This window comes from Corylus avellana, chromosome 4 (genome assembly GCF_965113065.1).
Source record: "Corylus avellana chromosome 4, dhCorAvel1.hap1.2, whole genome shotgun sequence".
Taxonomy (NCBI): Eukaryota; Viridiplantae; Streptophyta; class Magnoliopsida; order Fagales; family Betulaceae; genus Corylus; species Corylus avellana.
In genome coordinates, this window is record NC_142493.1 from 21,426,604 (window position 1) to 21,445,462 (window position 18,859).

An 18,859-nucleotide genomic window follows, 5' to 3' on the forward strand; every position below is an offset into this window, starting at 1 on the left:
TTTCTTTTAAACCTAAAAATACAAAGAAGAGAGAAAGAGCGAGGGAGAAGCTGAGGTCAGCGGGTTCACACCGGCGTGCCGGGGCCGTTGGTTTGGAATTCCTGGTACGTATCTGACTTTTGAAAAAACACAAAAAGAAAACCATAAAAAGGTAGGTCTATAAATAACATGCAACCAAAACTCCCCAAGTGCTTTCTTTTCTTTCCTGTTGGCTGTTGCTCCCCCCACAGTACTGAACGGGTCTCATTTTCTCTCTCTCTCCAAACACTATCTACGGAATCCAAGTCAAAATGACTGCCGCTCCGATGAAGATCGTCTTCGGCCTGCTCACGCTCGTCACTGTGGGAATGATTATAGGTTCGTAATCAAATCATTCGTTAATTTCGAATTTTTGAATTTCTCTGCTTCAGCTCTTTTAATTATTATTAGGTTCCTATTACTTCTTCCTTTTTTTACCCAAAAAGTGGGTCCGGCATTTTCTTTTCCGGAGTGGTAGATCATTTAATTTTAGTTCGTTTGCTGAATAGATTTTTTTTTAAAAAAATTCTCTCTCTCTCTCTCTCTCTCTCTCTCTCTCTCTCTCTCTCTTTCTCTTTTGTTTTTTGGATTCAAAAATTGATTCCATCCCTAAAATGATGATGATGTTGTAAATTGATGGGGCTCCCAATTCTATCAGTGTAATTTTTCTCATATGTTGTTTTGGAATTGCAGGTGCTTCATTTCAACTAGCATTTATACGAAGGTTGGAAGACTCTTATGGTATAGTTCTTGGGCATTGCATCTATAGGCTAATATAGATTCTTACTAATAATGAGCTCATATTATGTCTTATCTTTTCGTGCATATCATGCTTATATAATGTTGTATAAATATTGTATATATGAGAAATGATTATCTTATGTTTGTCCACTATTGGAAGATAAGATACTTAGACATTTAGTGGAAGGAAGAAGCAGAGGATGCTGAAAGTTACAGGAGATTTGATGATTTATTTTTAATTTATTTTTTGTTCCTGTTGTCTTTACTTCAGGGAAGTGAGCTGCCATTTTAAGGTATAAGTTTTTGGTTTTGAAATTGATTGATTTCAATGCATTAGTAAATTTTTTTTATTTCCTTCACAGATGAAACATAGTTTAGATTAATAAGACGAGTGTTGTTATATCAATAACAGTATTAGAGCATTTTTGGCAATTATAAGAGCATTAGAATCGTCTCAATTAATTCTAACAAAAAAAATGTTGTGGAGCTTATTTGTCAACATTATATAATATTCTTCTATTCCCAAGATTTTGATTGTTGATTGATCTTTACGTTAAAAAATATTTTTCTGCTTGGATATGTGCTTCCTAAGTTATATTCTGTCTTATTATATTTTGTCAAATGAAGTACTTAAGATCCATGTTCTTTATGGGGACAGAGTTTCCACCGTCTAGGAAATTGCAGGGGAGTCAGAATGATGGCTATCTTCAACTGCCCAGAGGTGGGTATGCTTCCCACCATTATGTTTGTTCCCAAAATTGAGTTTTGTGTCGGAAATGTTTATTTCATTTTATTCTGATTTGACTGCATCTGCGAACTGTAAATGGACCCATGCGATGAGCTGGTTATTTTAATTTTCAAATTGTACCTTTGATTTATTACATTGCCAGTTTATGTTGTATGAATTTGAAACAGCAAGTATGTTTTCAATATTGTAGCATTTTTTTACTTATCAAAATATATATATAGCATTTAAAAAAGAAGAAGAAGTAATCTAATCTCATAAAGAAGCGCAAATAGGGCACAACCCAAGTACATGGGAAGTATATGAGAGAAACATCTAATTAGGAAAAAGTAGAATACATATCAAGAAATTCTAAGAAATTAGAAGAACGAGAACAATTGTAAGCAACCATCAAACATAAAGAGATTTGAACATAATGAGTTTTAATTCTACCACCGTCCTCTCACAATCTTTGAAGTTTCAAGCATTACATTCTTTCCAAATACCCCACATTAAGCACATGGGAATCATCTTCCAAACTTCTATATTGTAGTGTCTTCCAAACTATCTTCTCCAACCCATTAGGGCATGACCCATTCTATCTATAATAGGCGGAAGAATCTGGCTACTTCACAATGGAGCAATAGATGATCAATAGCTTCCCCACTCTTCTTACACACAACACTAATCCACCACTATGATGTGCCTCCTTCTCAAGTTATCCATAGTTTGAATCTCCCCTAAAGCTGCCGTCTATACAAAGAATGTCACTCTTGAAAGATCCTTATTCCTCCAAATGCTCTTCCAAGGAAAGGGACTTGTTCGATTGTTGGTGGACGGGAGGGCATTCTCGTAGTGCAGTTGTGTGGAAGATGATCCCTCTCTATCTTATGTGGTGTGTCTGGAGCGAAAGAAATGCGAGATGTTTTGAGAACTCCTCTAGGTCTTTAGAGGAACTTATTCATTTCTTTTTTTTTTTCACTCTGTACTCTTGGACGGCCGCCTGGCTAGCTCCGTTAGTGATTAGCTTTTCTGAATTCCTTTTTCATTTCTCTCCCTCTTAGGCGCTCTCTTGTTATACTTCCCGTGTATATGGGTTGTGCCCCTCTACGCTCTTTTTATATCATCATTACTTATCAAAAAAAAAAAGGAAAGGGAGAGCCTACTGGGGGGGAAATAACACATTGTATAAAGATCTAACCTCAACAACCCCCCTTTTGGAAGGAATCCAACAATTCTTATTCTCACCACCTCGTCTCAATCTGAGAGAATGCAAAAGGTTAAAGAGCGAGGTAATAAAAAAAAAGTGCTACACTTCCCAAATTTTTTTTTTTAACCAAAAGTTGGTTCCCAAATAATGTGTCACCATCACGAGATTTATTATTTTGGGAAATGTGTCACCAACTCATGGGATGGTGACACATCATTTAGGAACTAACTTTTGGAGAAAAAATTTGGAAAGTGTAGCATTTCTCAATCAAATACACCTCCCAGTCATCCACTGATCTGATAAAGGTGATGTTCCATTGGAAAACTGCCAATGATCAGCCATTGAAGCCTCCTTGAAGCGAGTTATGCTAAACAACTCCAGGAAAGATTTTTTTTTTTGATAAGTAAAAGTCATTGTATAAAAAGCGCAAGGGGCGCAACCCATGTACACAGGAAGTATACAAAAGAGCCCACTACACGAGCTTTAAACTGAAAAGGACGCACATAAATCTATAAATTCCGTAAGCGTTGAAGCTTGCGAAGAAGACCCCAATATCCTCCAAGAGAAGAGAGTTTGTAGCACCCTTTGCTTCAATTCTGTATTGCCCATTTCATGATCCTCAAAGCTCCGCGCATTCCTTTCTCTCCATAAGGACCACATTACACACAAAGGAGCCATCCTCCAAATGTGCACAGCTGATCGCTTTCCCCTTTTCCCTCTCCAACTTCCCAAACATTCCTTCAAACTCCTCGGCATCACCCACGTTATACCAAATAGCTGGAGTATCATCATAGTTACTCCAGGAAAGATGCCTTCAAAGTCTAAACCTCACACCACACATCATGCCAAAATCTGATCTTAAAACCATCATTTGCCTCAAATCTAATAAATCTAGAGAATTCTCCCCCATTCCCTTCTAATATAGCTCTACACCCCAAGCCGGTAAGACCGAATAACTGGATTAGAACACCATTTTTCCCACGTGCTGTCACATTTAAATCCCACAACCAATCTCCATAGAGCCTCTCTCTCCATGGTATAACACCATAACCACTTTCCCAAAAGAGCTTGGTTAAAAAGGAACAAATTTCGAACCCCCAAACCAAGATATTGGGAGTGCAAATCTTTGACCAACTTACTAGATAGAAAATCTATGACCAACTCTGTCCCCCAAGAAATCCTGCTGAAGTTTCTCAATACGATTAGTAATACCAACATGGATGGAGAAAAGGGACAAAAAATAAGTAGGCAAATTAGATAGAGTGCTTTTAAGTGATCCTACAACCCTTAGATAAAAATAAAGCCGCTTCTAACCAAGCAAACAACATTTCATCTTCTCAATAATACCATCCCAAATTGATTTTGCCTTGAAAAAAGCCCCCAACGGAAGACCTTGGTATTTCATAGGTAGAAAAGAAACTCTCCAACCAAGGATACAAAGCAAGCCTTCTAGGTTTTCCTCACAAAAGATCAAGGTGTCATTCGTAAATAGGAGATGAGACAAAATGAGCCTGCCATTATTCCTAGACCCCACCAAGAAACTTGGTAAGAGCCCTTTATTCACAGTAGCGGACACCATTCTACTCAAAACCTGCATAACAACAACATAAAGCAAAGGAGATAAAGGATCCTTTTGTCTCAGGCCTCGAGAACTATTAAAGAAGCGTATGGATGTTCCATTAATCAAAACTAAGACTTGCATCATAGAAATACAATGTGCTATCCACTTACACCATTTCTCCCCAAAAAGCACATCTCCTCAACATTTACCGAAGGAGACCCCAATTAACATGATCATAAGCCTTCTCTAGATCTAATTTACAAAGCACACCTAGTTCCCTTGCTTTGATTCTATTGGCAATAAGGACTAAGTCTAAAATCCGCCTCCCCCTAATGAAAGCATTATGAGTCTTGGAAATAAAACCTTCTCCAAAACTATTTTAGCTTGTCTCTCCAAGTCATTAATAATCTTAGTCTTTCTCAAATTCTCAACATCAAATGAAGTTTGTTCTTTTGGAATAATATCAAGACCTTAGAGTTCATCCAAATGAAACTTTTTTTTTTTTTTTTGTGTTTCTCAACGCTACCAAACACCTCCTTATTCAACTTTTTCAAATCGATTTTCAAGGCTTTCAGTTTACATGCTAGGATAAAAGGAAAAAACTAGGAGAGCTTTGAAAGCTGTATGACATCCACCACTATTTCACCTTTTCCACAAAGCCTTCTGATTTTAACCATAGATCCTTGAACTTGAAACATTGTCTGCTCCTATGAACATCTCCACAATCTTTCATTATTTGAAAGTGATCTGATAAAAATTTAGGGAGCCTTTTTTGAGAAACATCAGGGAATTGGGCTTCCCAATTAGGAGACAAAGAAACCTGTGAATTCTGGACCACAAAGGAAGGTCTCGGTTATTAGACCACCGAAAATTTCCACCTACAAGAGGGATATCCATATGTAGCATTTTTTAACTGTTTTTGAAGAGAAGAAGCTTGATGTAGCATCATTTGGTGAACCAATGATCCTTTTTTTTTTTTTTTTAGTTCTTTTCTTGCCAAGAATTAGTTGAGATTTGTTTTTTTATGTATTGATAAGAATTAGTGGAGTTTGGGAGTACTTTTTTTTTTTTTTTTTTTTGATCTATCATATTTATCTTTTTATTATTTATTTATTTTTTCAATTTGCAGGTATTCCCCATTTGGATAATGACAAAGAAGCAAGAGTTTTACGTATTGGATATGTATGTTCGTGATTTTGTATGTTGAATTTTTTTGGTCTCTATATCGCATGCACAAAACACGGGGTGGGGGGTTGGACATGGGATATAGGAAGAAAACTGCACTTTTACCCTTAATGATTTGCATACACAAAGTTCAAAATGATATGGAGTTGCATAGATGAATTAGGTCAGATTCTACTTATCGTGGGGTAGCTGTATATACTGATTAATGGATGCGCTATTTACTAGTGGTTATTCATCTTGTACTGAGGTTTGTTTGTTACTTCTTTCTTCTTTGGTAGTTTCATCCTGAACAGGAGGGGGTGGGGTCAGGGGAACAATATAGAGGGAGGATAGCGGTGGTATTATTGGATGTGGTCCAACACCTTGAATTTTTTTCAAATTCCTGTGATGCATATGCTATATGATTAATGCATAACAGATGTACTCTCTCTCCCCCCCCTCTTGCCAAGCTAAATGCAGGATACCCTTTATCTCATTTTTTGTTCAACTGGCATATATTTGGTTTCAATATGAAATCTATTCTCTATGTATGCATGAAATTGTTTATTTCTGTATTTGTTACAATTCTTATATTTCCTTTTTAACCTTTTTTTTTTGTGAAACTTACAACTAAATCTCCTTTGTTTTTTTTTTTTTTTTTTTAATGTAGGTCAAACCTGAAGTAATTAGCTGGTCACCTCGAATCATTGTACTTCATAATTTTTTGAGCATGGAGGTATATGTATTCGCTATTTTATAATACCTTCTGATGTTGGCATGGTGTTCCCTGGTTCTTTATATATTTAATGTGAGGTCAGGCTTGCGGGTGCTAAGGCACTTTTGAGCAAAGAGTGAAATCTGGAGATTATAATTATCGAATCTTTAGATCTGAAAAACAATTTGGTTTCTTTCAGAATCCGAGCACTGAATTCAATTAAACAGTATGATAAGTAGAAATGTTGAAGTTCGTGAACTGTGTCATTTTCAATATGATCCTTACACTCGTGGTATGACTTTCTTTAGTGATGAGTTGATAATACTACTCCGATGTCTTTGACCAGTTTGAATACTACATAAAACCACGAAAACTATAATTAGGATTTAATGTTTTTCAAGAGAAATTTAAATTATAGAAAGTAACTAGCATAAAATATAAATCATGTAAAGACTTCCTCTACTTCATATGGTTCCGAATGTTGTAGAGAGCATATTACAATATAAGTCACATCTTTTCTGTTTTATGGTTAACCTATAGCTTCTGTACTATATGCTACCCCTTGCCTCGCACTCTAGGCTTATCGAAAAGCTCTTTTCCAAAGCTTGAATAATTTATTTTGATAAGTGATGAAATTCATTAAAAACCAAAGGGCACATCCAAGTACACAAGAAATATACAAGAGAAGTACCTAGCCAGAAAAAAGAAAAGAAACCAAGAGAGTCATGAAAACTGGAAATATGAAAACAATCATATGCAATCATCCATTGGAAATTGAACTTTACCCCTATACATTTCAATAATCCACAACACTGAAGCTTTACCCTCCGCCACCAACTCAAAAGATTTGGATTCAATAGAAAACCACCTTGATAACCCCATGGGAATAGAAAAGCTGGCATGTGCTAACTCGTGCCGACGAGGGGAACAAAAATAAATTGCCAGAGTTTTCCAATCAGACCCCTAAAAGCATCAAACCATTGCTTAAAAGTTATGTAAAGCAGAACAACAAAGAAGTCATGTAGCTTATCCAGAACTTTGTTGAGCAGAGCTATGAAAGTGTACCAAGTTTAAGTAACATATTCCTTTTGTCCACTCATCATATGCACGTAGTTGTTAGAAATCTCCATTGAAGATTATCAAACAACATAACATCTAGACAGTACAAAAATCTGGCACCCAACATGCACTTAAACTTCATTATTATGATCGACAAATATCACTTCATTGGCAAGACATAAACTTGTAATAACCATATACGGGTATGGCTAGAATAACCCTACAAAATTGTTGAGGACATAAACATTGCAGAAGTCCCCATGTGAAGCTTAAATATAACATGTCAAGAAAGCATCCTCCTTTTCACGTTTACATCTTTAGGTTTGAACCCAGTTATCATTTACCCTTCTAAAAGCTTGAACAATAAACAGGTATCACTAGGTAGTTGTCTTTCAATGTTACTTATAAAAATAAAAAAGTAGTTGTCTTCCAATGTATGGATAGAAGCTCGCATTTAGGATGATTGGTCTCAAGCCAACAACAACAAGGGCTGAGTGGACCAATGTAATTTGGCAACACATCTTGAATTTCAAACTTTAGTGGAAGTTAAAGAATCTCTGCTTGATTCATGGGCAGTTTAAAATTGTTCGTTTACAATTACAGATGAAGCTACAAAATAATTCTTTGAAGTGAAAATTTGTTTGTTTTTACAGGAATGCGACTACCTTAGAGCTATAGCCCTCCCTCGACTTCAAATTTCCACTGTAGTGGATACAAAAACTGGGAAGGTACACACAATGGCCCTTCTTTTCCTTCTAATTAATTTTTTAGTGGTCCCTAACATCAAGTATTACTCTTTATCTTTCTGTCAACTATTTGGTACATTCTGTGTTGCATGATTCCATCTTTTGGTAAGTCTTTTAGTCATCTCTCTCTATCTCTCTCTCTCTCTCTCAGCTTTGATACTAAATCTGGCATATGACAGCAACAAAAGAACTTTAGGCTGGTTTCTTGAGAGATTTAGGTTACCAAAAGTTAGGAAAGAAGTGAGGGTTTAAGTCTAAAGGCTTAAAATATTATTTGGATTGGATAAGATGTAATCTTGATGGATTGTTGTTGCTGGAAAATAGGTGTAAAGGTTGCAGGATTCATTTGTTACAGCAGCTAGTTGTAGGGTTCATGGAGTGCTAGAGTTGGGTTTTAATGGTAGAGAAGTTGTAATCTTGGGTTTTTAATAGGGCAAGAGAAAATGGTAGGATTTGGAGGTGAAGCAAGAGGAAAACTCATGATTTGAGTTGCTGTTCCAGGGCTGTGAATAGCAGTGTTCAAAAAACTGTGCAAACCAAATAAACCAACCAACTGGACTGAATTGGTCAATTTTGGTCCGTTTTCGGCTCAGTTCTGTTGTATGACATATATCATTATCTGGAAATAGTTTGACATATATATGCACATAGATACGAATCTATACCTTCACCAAACTATTTCTGGACATGTCTGGACTGTGTCCAACTTGTGTTGTATGGGACAAGTATTAATTATTTCTTTGGAACATATGATTATGTGGAATGCAAGTTGGAGGAGTATCTGTAGGGCTGTAATTGAGCCTAGTATTTGAATGTTTAAGCTCGGTTTGTTTAATTATTTTCAAACACTAGCCGAGATTGAGCTTATCACTGAGCTAGATGATCTATTTAAACTCTGTTAATTTATTTTTCGAACAAACTCAAGCTTGTTCATGAGCTACTCATTTGCTTATTCATTGCATAGATAAAGTAAATGTCGTGATAATTTTTTTTTTTTTTGTAAATTCATACTAGTTATTAGTTAATTAATTATTGTTAAGATTTTAATTTGAGTTAATTAGATAAACTCGAATCTTAACTAATCTAATTCGAGTTTGTATGTTTGTATTATAGTATGTATATACATTCATTACACACACACATCTATATAAAGACACAATTACAATAATTCAAGCTATATCTATTACATTATTTCCGTCCTGCCTTTATAGTGTCTTTGGAAGGAAAGAAATTATAAAAATTTGAAGACTATAAAAGGATGGTGGCAGGGCTTTAGTCTTTCTTTTTCAAAACTTTTTGTCACTGGACAGCTGCTTTAGAGCATCTTTAGTAGCCTTACCAAAATAGCTAAGAAGCTATTTTGGTGAGGCAATCTACTGAAAATGTGAAAAAGTGCCCCCAGCAGCCTAGCTAAAATAGTGAGGAAGTTAGTGAGCACTGTTCACTCACCAAAACAATAAACAATAATTTCTCACTCCTCCCTTTTCTTTTTTTCTTTTCTTTCTCACGCACACACCTCTGTAGTCTATCTTCATTCTTTCTTTTCTCTTCTCAACTCTTCCGGAAGAGCACCCACCAGCTGCATGAAGGTTGGATCGGAAGCTTGGAACCGTCACCGTCACCATTTAGTCCCACGCCATCACTGTCGAGATCTATCAATACTTCTCTCTCTCTCTCTCTCTCTCCCTCTCTGGTTTGGCCTGAATAATATCCCAAACATGGTGACTATCAAACTAGACAGCACCCATGGCCTCAATAATTTAATTTCTAGATTGCTCAAAATAAATTAGCAAGTGGTATTGTTATGGTGTTAATGTTATTGCTGAAATGTGAAAGCAATCGGAAAGCGTTGAAATTCAAAGTAGTGTTGTTGTGGTGTTAATGTTATTGCTGAAATGTGAAAGCAATTGGGCTTTGTATAATGGCATTTTAACAAGCCACAGTTCCAAGTCTCCCTTTGGTTTTGCTGGGTGATTGCGTTTTGTGAGTGGTATAATTCTTTTTTCTATTAAAAAATATAGTTATTTAGAGAAAAAATAAAGAAATTATTTTTTAATAAGATTTAGTTTGAATAGTGAAAGTGTATAACTAAAATGGTGAGACTGCTGGAATGCTTTAAAAAAGTTGATAACTAAAGTATAAAAAAGTGGTTTTGGGCTATTTTGGGTAATAAAATTTGGTGAGGGCACTAAAGATGCTCTTAGATCGTAATTTGCTTAGTTTTCATGATTTTCTAGACTTGTTCTCTCTTTTTAGCTAGGGGTTCTTCTTGTATACTTTCTGTGTACTTAAGTTGCGCACCTTTTGCAGTTTTATTGATATTTCATTTACTTATTAAAAAGGAAAAAGAAAAAAGAAGTCAAGACACTGAACGTACATGTCATTACCTTGATCCTATATGTGCAGGGAGGTAAGTCAGCTGATTAGCTTATTATGGAAAACAATGCTGATAAGCAACTAACTTCCCATTCTTTCTAGAATATACTTGATTTAGGGTCGTGAACCTGATTAACTTGAACATTTCTACAGGTTGTTCCTTGTTTCAGCTCATAATGATATGTTTACCATGTTTTAAGTATGTGTAACTTCTTTTTATTAATAAAAATTTATTAGAACATAAGAAACCTCAAGTGCAGGGTTTGTAGAAAAGGTACTTCTCAATAGCAGAATAGAAAGTTTGATAAATCAAGATAGTTGAAAAAGAAGAAATAGGAGTACTGCCAATAGCAGATATTTAGTCAAACTGAGAGTCCGATTGTGTCTTTTTAGCAGAATATATGTTTGAACAATAACTCTTTTGTGACTCCCAAACATTCCTTTCCCGCATAAGGAAAAAAAATAAACGATTCAAAAACATTCTTCATTAAAAGAATTGTATCATATTTCTATTTTCACTTAAATACATAAGCACTGTTTCATATCTTGCAATGACTGAAGTACATCTTGCTTTCCTCAAATTTTAACTGTTTTTTTTTTAGACTTGCAATGACTGAAATATGTGTGCCTATTTTCAGGGAATTAAAAGTGATGTTAGGACTAGCTCTGGTATGTTTTTAAATCCTGAAGAAAGGAAGTATCCGATGGTACAGGTTGGTTTGCTCTCAAGTTTACTTTTCAACTTCTGTGACTATAGTATGAATTGTCATTCACGTTTGTGCTGCTCTAGAAGATATCAAATGCTGGTTTGTTTCGTGTGATGTGCCATTCACATTGTGGTTGTGGCCCTGTTGCTGTGGAGCTTATTTGTTTTCTTTAACTGTTACGGTTGTCATTGTTTGTCTGTACTAATCACTCATAAATGTTAAAACCCCAATTGTTTGTCTGCACTCTCAGTGGCGATTAGAAGGGAGTTTATGGGTAAGTTAAGATTAAGACCCCACTTTCCACCTTATTTTCTGCAAAATGCATCACGTAGCCAAGCTTCTGCATACACTCAAGCCTCAGTCTTGTTATGTGCACCAGTGTGTGTCATTGAGAGGGGGAGAGTAGGGAGAGAAAAATTGTCAAGGATGTAGGTAGTGCAGTTGGTATATACTATTTTATTTCTTAATCACTATTGATTGAGGCAGGCCTCACTTTATGTTGTTGGCTAGTAATTGAGTGCTGTACTGAAATCTTCTTTGCTTGCACAATCAGGCAATTGAAAAACGAATTTCTGTCTATTCTCAAGTACCGGTAGAAAATGGGGAGCTCATACAAGTACTAAGGTGGGAATCTAATTGGTGTACTAGTGATGTATTTTTTATGAACAGGAAGACTGATATGTTTCAGTGCCAAGGCTAACATCTGCATCAGCGCAGGTATGAGAAGAGTCAGTATTACAAACCCCATCATGACTACTTCTCTGATACTGTAAGTTACCAAACCCTGGCTTCCCAAATATTGGATGTGTTTCGTTTACACTTATTGATCATGTCAGTTGTCTTTAAGTCTTTTACACTTTTTGTCAGTTCAATGTGAAGCGAGGTGGTCAGCGAATAGCAACAGTGCTTATGTATTTAAGTGACAATGTTGAAGGAGGAGAAACATATTTCCCTTTGGTAATTACCTTTTAAGCACTTAACTTTTATTTTGTTTCTTCAGATAGATGAATATAGAACTATATGTGATAACATCTTATTATAGTTTTTCACATTTTTACTTATCAAAAAAAAAATAGTTTTTCACATTTGAGCTATTTTCTAATTTGTGCTATAAAACAATTTTCATTTCTACCTGCCAAACAAGTTGTTTGCCTGAGTTTTCAGTTTTTGTCGAAAAGTAAATTAGAAAACAAGAACATCTAAAATAATTAAATATGTCCTGAACTTTTTCGTCATCCAACTGTATGCATATATTTCTCTTTTGTAGGTCTGTTAGCAAGTATTAGCAAAAAGAAAGAGTTCTGTTAGGAGTCCCTTGGTCAATAGACAACACTCAAGAAAAACTTGTTGGACTGCCAGTATAACTCTAGTGCCAAGGTGGTTGTGGCTGTGTTTGATATATAAGTCATCCTATGATTCATTTTCTTGAGGTTTACTTGGATAGCGAATATATAGGAGGAACAATGGAAATTGCACTGGAGTTTTGTTAAAGTTGGAATAATGTTGAAAGGAAAGTTTCACCTAGATTCATGAGCACATATGCTTGCTCCCTTGTAGAGTTAGGGTTTCCGAATATGGGAGTTATGGATCTAGGAAGGGAGATGACTTTTCCAGAAAAAGTGTACCTGCTACCTGCAAGCTTGAGTTTCATTTTAGCAATCTAGGAGAAATGGTCACCAGTAGAAGGGGAGATAAGGAGGGGCAGGATGTATGTAAGATGGAGTTGCTGGATTTTTGTTGTGCACTTTGACGGAATGATTGAATTGGGATAGAGAACGGTTCAGAGCTGTTTGATCATTCATTAATCAAACAGGTCATAAAATGTGGTGAAAAGTTTACGTTTGTCTTAGGATTTGAGTTTCTATTTCTTTCTATACAAGTTTCGAGGTCCAATGCTTTTCACATTTTTGCATCTTGGTGGCATTAATCCAATGTTTATTTTATTTTATTTTATTTATTAATAAATTTTTGGTTTTTTGTTCTCTTTGCAAACAAATAAAATTCAAAACTAATAGCATCTTCTTTGATTCATTCTATGCCTGTGGCCACTTGGTAAAAGTTCAATGCCTAGACAAGGCATTTAGACTGATTGAAAGAAAGGTATATGAACAATTCATCACGATATCATCTGAACAAAAATGAAAATAAAACTAGGAAAACTAAAAGGAAAGTAAAGCACTATGAATTAAGAGACGCTGGTGAATATTTAGCTCACTCTCAGCATATGAGGATTGAATCACCAGTTCTGCCATTGCTGAGGATAGTAAGACTTACGCACATATGTAGAAGCAAATAATAGAATATTGGAAAACAAAGGAAGGAAAGAAATCTTCTATTATACCCTTGGTTAACAACGTTTAAATTCTAAAATAGATTTTGCACATGATAGCAGTTTTTTCTTGCTGCCGAGTTCACATATATCAGATTTTCTGCTGGTGCATCCTCGCTACTATTTGGCAAACTTTATTAGCAAAGGGCTTAGATTACTGCATGATTTCGCCTTCTGTTTCATTACAAAACTAAAATGCGTGTTAGTTGCCAAATGGTCTCTTCCTTAAAGCAAAGATGGTCATAAATTGTAATGTCATATTGTTGGTGAAGTATCTAGGAATCAGATTTTATTTTTGGAGTGTTTGGTGGTTGAAAATTTTGGGAAGACCAATGGCTTCCTGCTCTACAACAATTTTGGAGTGCTCTTGCCGGGAAGAGTTCATCAATAAGATGCTCTCATAAGTGGGCAATTGATGGGAATCGTAAATGCTGGAATTAGCATGGTTATGATAAAGATGGAAAATTTTATTCGTAACTTTTTTAGAACTCTTCAAATGTTCTAAACAGTGTTCAGTATGGACAAGATACAATGGAGATATGCATATCTTCATGAGTCATTTCTGATAATGTTAGTCCTCTATGGTAACCCCCATGAGGAAATGTTTTGTGTTATTAGAGTTGATGAGGCCATTTTCACTGATCTAAATTGTGTGGAAGTTGAAATTGTGCTTCAGAAATTCAGGATAGTGATTGGAAACTAATTGCTGTCAAAGAAGATGTTACCTGTATGATGATCTTTTGATCTTGTGGTAGCTATTGCTTCCTGCTAAGAATTTTATATTGCATTGGTTTGAGGATCCCTAAATTTGGTTCTGGAGAGGAAGTTGCCTGCTAGGTAAATTCTGTTCAGATCAAATCCTGCCTTCATCAGGCTCTTTTGGTCAAGAGTTCATGCAGGGGTGGGGCGTTTGGAGGAGAAAGATTCCCAAGAAGAATAAGAAGAAAGTCTTGAGTAGGAGATTCCATGATTGTCATTATCTCTATCTACATTGGGAAGTTTTACCTTGCTGCCTGCTAGCACTTGAAGTATGACAATATGCTGGGGTTAACTCAGAGTATTATAGGTATCTGCACCCTTCAGTATTTAAATGTGAATGGTTTGTGTTGTGAAAGGGGGAAATGCTGTAGTGTTAAAGATATTCCAGACCTGCAGCATCAGGGATTTCTTGTGTTTAGAGATGCGGTTGTGCTTCTCTTAGATTGGCATGCTCCAAATGTCAATGATTTGTGGTGCATAGTTAAGATGCAACTGAGTATATAGTGTTTTATCTTCTCGAAGATGCTGTATCTTTTCCAGTTGAGTGAAATTTTCATTTTTCAGTTATTGAAAGAAGAAAAGGGATTCTGCATAACTCTTGAATGTGAGAAATTTTAGTCTTAGGCAAGCAACACAATGGATTAGACGTAATGTAATTCTGACAAATTTATTCTGTGTCTAATGACCTTTAACTGTAGGTTTTCTTTAGGAGCCGTTATAGGTAACCAATATAATTGTTGCCATTAGCTATGAGGCCATATTTTTTAAAACAAACAGTACACTTATTTCATCACTATCGTTAGATATCAATCATGTGGTTGTTTGTTTCCTATTACCTTGAACGTCAATGATATTCTTGTAAAGATGGCGGAGTGGTTTATTTTTCAATTGTTTTATCTATCAATCTATTTTGCAAATGGTTCATGTTTTTAAGTTAAAACTTCTATCTATAAGATCTCGAGTGTTGATTTTCTTTCCATCCTTGTCTGTGCAAGTATTATATCTTCATGAAGCTTTATTGCCTACTTACTGGGAAAAACATGATTGCATAATATGTTTATAACTTTTGACTGATTAATTCTCAGGCTGGTTCGGGTGAATGTAGCTGCGGTGGGAAGATGGTCGGAGGATTGTCTGTAAAACCAAATAAAGGAGATGCAGTGCTCTTTTGGAGCATGGTTTGTTTCCTTAATGTTGCTTGCTAAATTTGTGCATCTTTGTGATTCTTGTGAAGACTGGTCAGATGCGCTCTTATTTTCTCTCGATAATCTTCTGAAAAAAGACTAGGAGCATATTTGGGATTGCGTTATTAAGCTTAAAAAATTGTGCCAGACAAGAAAGCTGATTTGTTTGGTAAAAAGTTTTAAAAATACTCATTTGACTTTTTTACTCTAAATATGGTCAAAACACGTTTTTGAGAAAAGCTTAAAAATGAAGTTTTTTTTCTAAAAAACTCTTTGATTTTAAAAGTTCTATTTCTTAACGTAATCTCAAACATGCTGTAAAAGAGAAAAAGGGGGGTGCGGGGCTAAGCTAATATTTGATGTGAAATTAACATAGAAATACAAGAATGCCCAAATATGGTATTTTATATATGTATATATATTGCAATAGTTCTGTGATTAAAAACACAAGGAAGAAAAAAGTGTCCCATATAATGAATTATAACTTGCTTTATTAGAGATCATAACGATGGCCTTCAGTGCATATGTGCCTTTTAGAGTGAACGAAACAAATTTAAGTAAGCTTTGTATGTAATTGTTGGGCTAATATTGTCCTTTTGTTTTCGCTTCTTTCAGGGGCTAGATGGGCAGTCAGATCCAAATAGCATACATGGAGGATGTGAAGTACTTGCAGGGGAAAAGTGGTCGGCTACAAAATGGATGAGGCAGAAAACTACATATTGATTCCTCTAGCTTAGCCATATCTCAAAAATACAGCGAAGGGGGTCCCTTTTCTTGGGTCCCCCGCCCCGCCTCGGCGGCCGACGTTATATTAACCTTTTTTGAAATGACTAACGAGTGTGAATAATTTGTCATATGTAAATTGTATTTTTAGCATGAAATCGAAAAGTTAGAAATATTCAAGTACTCAAATCGATATGACTAGGCACAGTGGGATAAGGACCTTGTGTTGATGGATTGAAAGGTCATCTAGACCATTCATTCAAAATGAAGAGTCACAATTATGTCATGCAAGCATTTTTTCTTAAAAAAAAAAAAAATGAACGGCCTGACTTAAGTTATGTAAGCATCTAAAAGGAAAAAGAAAAATTAATGGGTGGTTGGTCACCCCCTTAGAAGTGAGTTGATAACTGTTTTGTCCTTTAAGGGGTGGTTGCACCACTACTTAGTGGTGGGGATGGTTGCACCGCCCCCGATGGCTCTCTCTCTCTCTTTGTATAAAAGTTTTCATTTACATGTCTCTCAGATCACATTAACTCAAACCCCCTGACCTTCTCTCTCTCTCTCTCTCTCTCTTTTTTTTTTTTTTTTTTTTTTTTTGAGGTTTTGGTTCACCATGCCTTCCATATTGCGAGGCTTGGTCTTAGCCATGGCCATGGTAGTCTCCACCACCTCTCTCTTCCACCGCTCTCTTCGTTGCTTATAGTCGGCAAAAGTTTTTCTTTTGGAGAAACAAAATTCGCAACAGCCTGAAAAGAAAATTCTATTTTCTTGCTTATTTTTAGGTATGGAATAGAAGCTTTCTATATTCAACTTAATTTTCATTAGCCCTAAGGGAATTGGAGAGGCTTACTTTCCCACTGGCCCTATAACCAACCGGCCCAAATGTACCCTAAAGCTCAGCTGACCCAATGTCCATGTAGCGCAAGCATGACTTTAGGGCCACCTAAGAGCCCATGAGCCTAGACGGTCCAATGAGCATCCAATGTGGGATACAAGTTGCCGGTAGGAAAACTCACCTAAGACAATAGATCCCTGTAATTACGACACAAAAAATCACTCTCCTAAAAAAGAAAGGGAACCACCTAAAAGGAGAGTATTCTACCAATAGCAAGGATCCGTTAAAGACAAGAAGGAAGATATCTTTAAAGAAAACCCAGCACCCTCAAGGCTCAAAGGGATCGGGATCCCCTCAAATCCCCCAAGATTCTCAAATCCTTGATCTGGACTGTTAATTTTTCATCTAACGGTCTAGAACATTCCACTAACAAAATAATAATAAATTATTATTTTGTTTTAAAAAATAAATCTAAATTGTAATAATAAAAAATTAAAAAAAGAAATGGGGTGAGAAATGGGGTGGTTTGAGAGCCTGCGGTGGCCGAACCCACCCTTTGGCCTTTGGGGGTGGCCGAAGCCACCCCCAAGGGCCAAATCATTTTTTTTTTTATTGTTTTTGTTAGCCCTTGGGGCCAAGGGGTGGCTTCCGCCACCCCAGACCAGGCTCTCAACAGGGGTGGCCAGTCACCCCATTTCTCACCCATTTCATTTTTTAATTTTTTATTATTATAATTTAGATTTATTTTTTAAAACAAAATAATAGTTTATTATTATTTTGTTAGTGGAATGTTCTGGACCGTTGGATGAAAAATCAACGGTCCAGATCAAGGATTTGAGAACCTCAAATCCCCCAATTTGGGGGATCCCGATCCGGCTCAAAGGCTCAACCATCCATTAAATTAGCGATACTTGCCTAAACTAGGCATGCAATCAAGCCAAGACCACATTCATATATGGTTTGCCAAAAGCAAGGCTCATATATGCTCTCATTTTCTAATCTCCATCTATCATTTTTATTTTCATCCCATACTTTTATTAATTTAGGCATTGGAGGTGATGCCGCTACCCCTCCCCCTTCGGTGGCACACTATTTGGTTGTGTAGGGGTCATGAATGATGATCGAGGACTGAACTACAAACCTCTCATTGGCTAACCTAGCAAAAGCAAGCTGAAAGATTTTATAATGCAGAAATATAAAGTGAAATAATAAACAAAAGAAGATAAAGAGACACAAGATTAAGGTGGTTCGGCAATATGTCTACATCCACACACTAAAGCCCTATAGGCTATATCTTGCTTTTATTGAGTTATTTGAATACAGAAGAGTGCCCTCTATTTATCGAGAGGACATGAGAAATGAGTTTCATTTCTTAGTAATGTGCGACAAATAAAAGCTTATTTATATAAGCCAATTAATAAAACATCTCCACACTTGAGCAACGTGAGATAAGCTCATATATACTCAAACATTCCCCCTCAAACTCAAGGTAGAAACTTGTGAAATCTTGAATTTGTTCCTTGATCGGCAATGGTGGAGACTAGAGGTGATGGCGTTGAAATTTGAAACATCGGCAACTCTTGAACGTGAATGTTCACTACTATGGCCGGTATTTGAACATCGGCAACTTTTGGCCGAAATGGACCAACAATGGACTTACATGGAAGCCAACTATGGGCTGAAATGAGCTTGGGTTTTAAGTATTACCACAAAGGCCGAACCTAGGTTTTAAACAATACCACAAATGCCAAAATACATGGGGGCCAAATATAACAGCCAACTATTGGCTAAAATGGGTCTAGGTTTGAAACAATATCACAAAGGCCAAAATACAAATAATGGGCCAACAAAGGGCCAAGAAAATAAACTAGGCCAATCAAATGGCCAAAACAATATGGGCAACTTTGGCCTCTTTTGTGGGTAATTTTGACATCTTTTGATTTTTTTGAATCAACTATGGACAACAATGGGACCCAAAGTCAAACGGAGGAGCCCTTTGTTCTCTTTT

At 36.1% G+C, this 18,859-nt stretch overlaps 1 protein-coding gene across 1 annotated transcript; it reads left to right on the top strand.

The window, feature by feature from the left end:
• The first annotated feature begins 21 nt into the window (after nt 1-21).
• On the top strand, nt 22-16,354 carry LOC132179177 (prolyl 4-hydroxylase 1). The gene is made up of 13 exons (XM_059591836.2): nt 22-104; nt 286-357; nt 712-759; nt 1,418-1,480; nt 5,384-5,436; nt 6,089-6,154; nt 7,846-7,920; nt 10,953-11,027; nt 11,575-11,645; nt 11,739-11,790; nt 11,889-11,978; nt 15,195-15,287; nt 15,909-16,354. The coding sequence occupies exons 2-13, from the start codon at nt 291-293 to the stop codon at nt 16,014-16,016; spliced, it is 861 nt and encodes a 286-aa protein (XP_059447819.2). The 5' UTR covers nt 22-104; nt 286-290; the 3' UTR covers nt 16,017-16,354.
• Nucleotides 16,355-18,859: the final 2,505 nt, after the last annotated feature.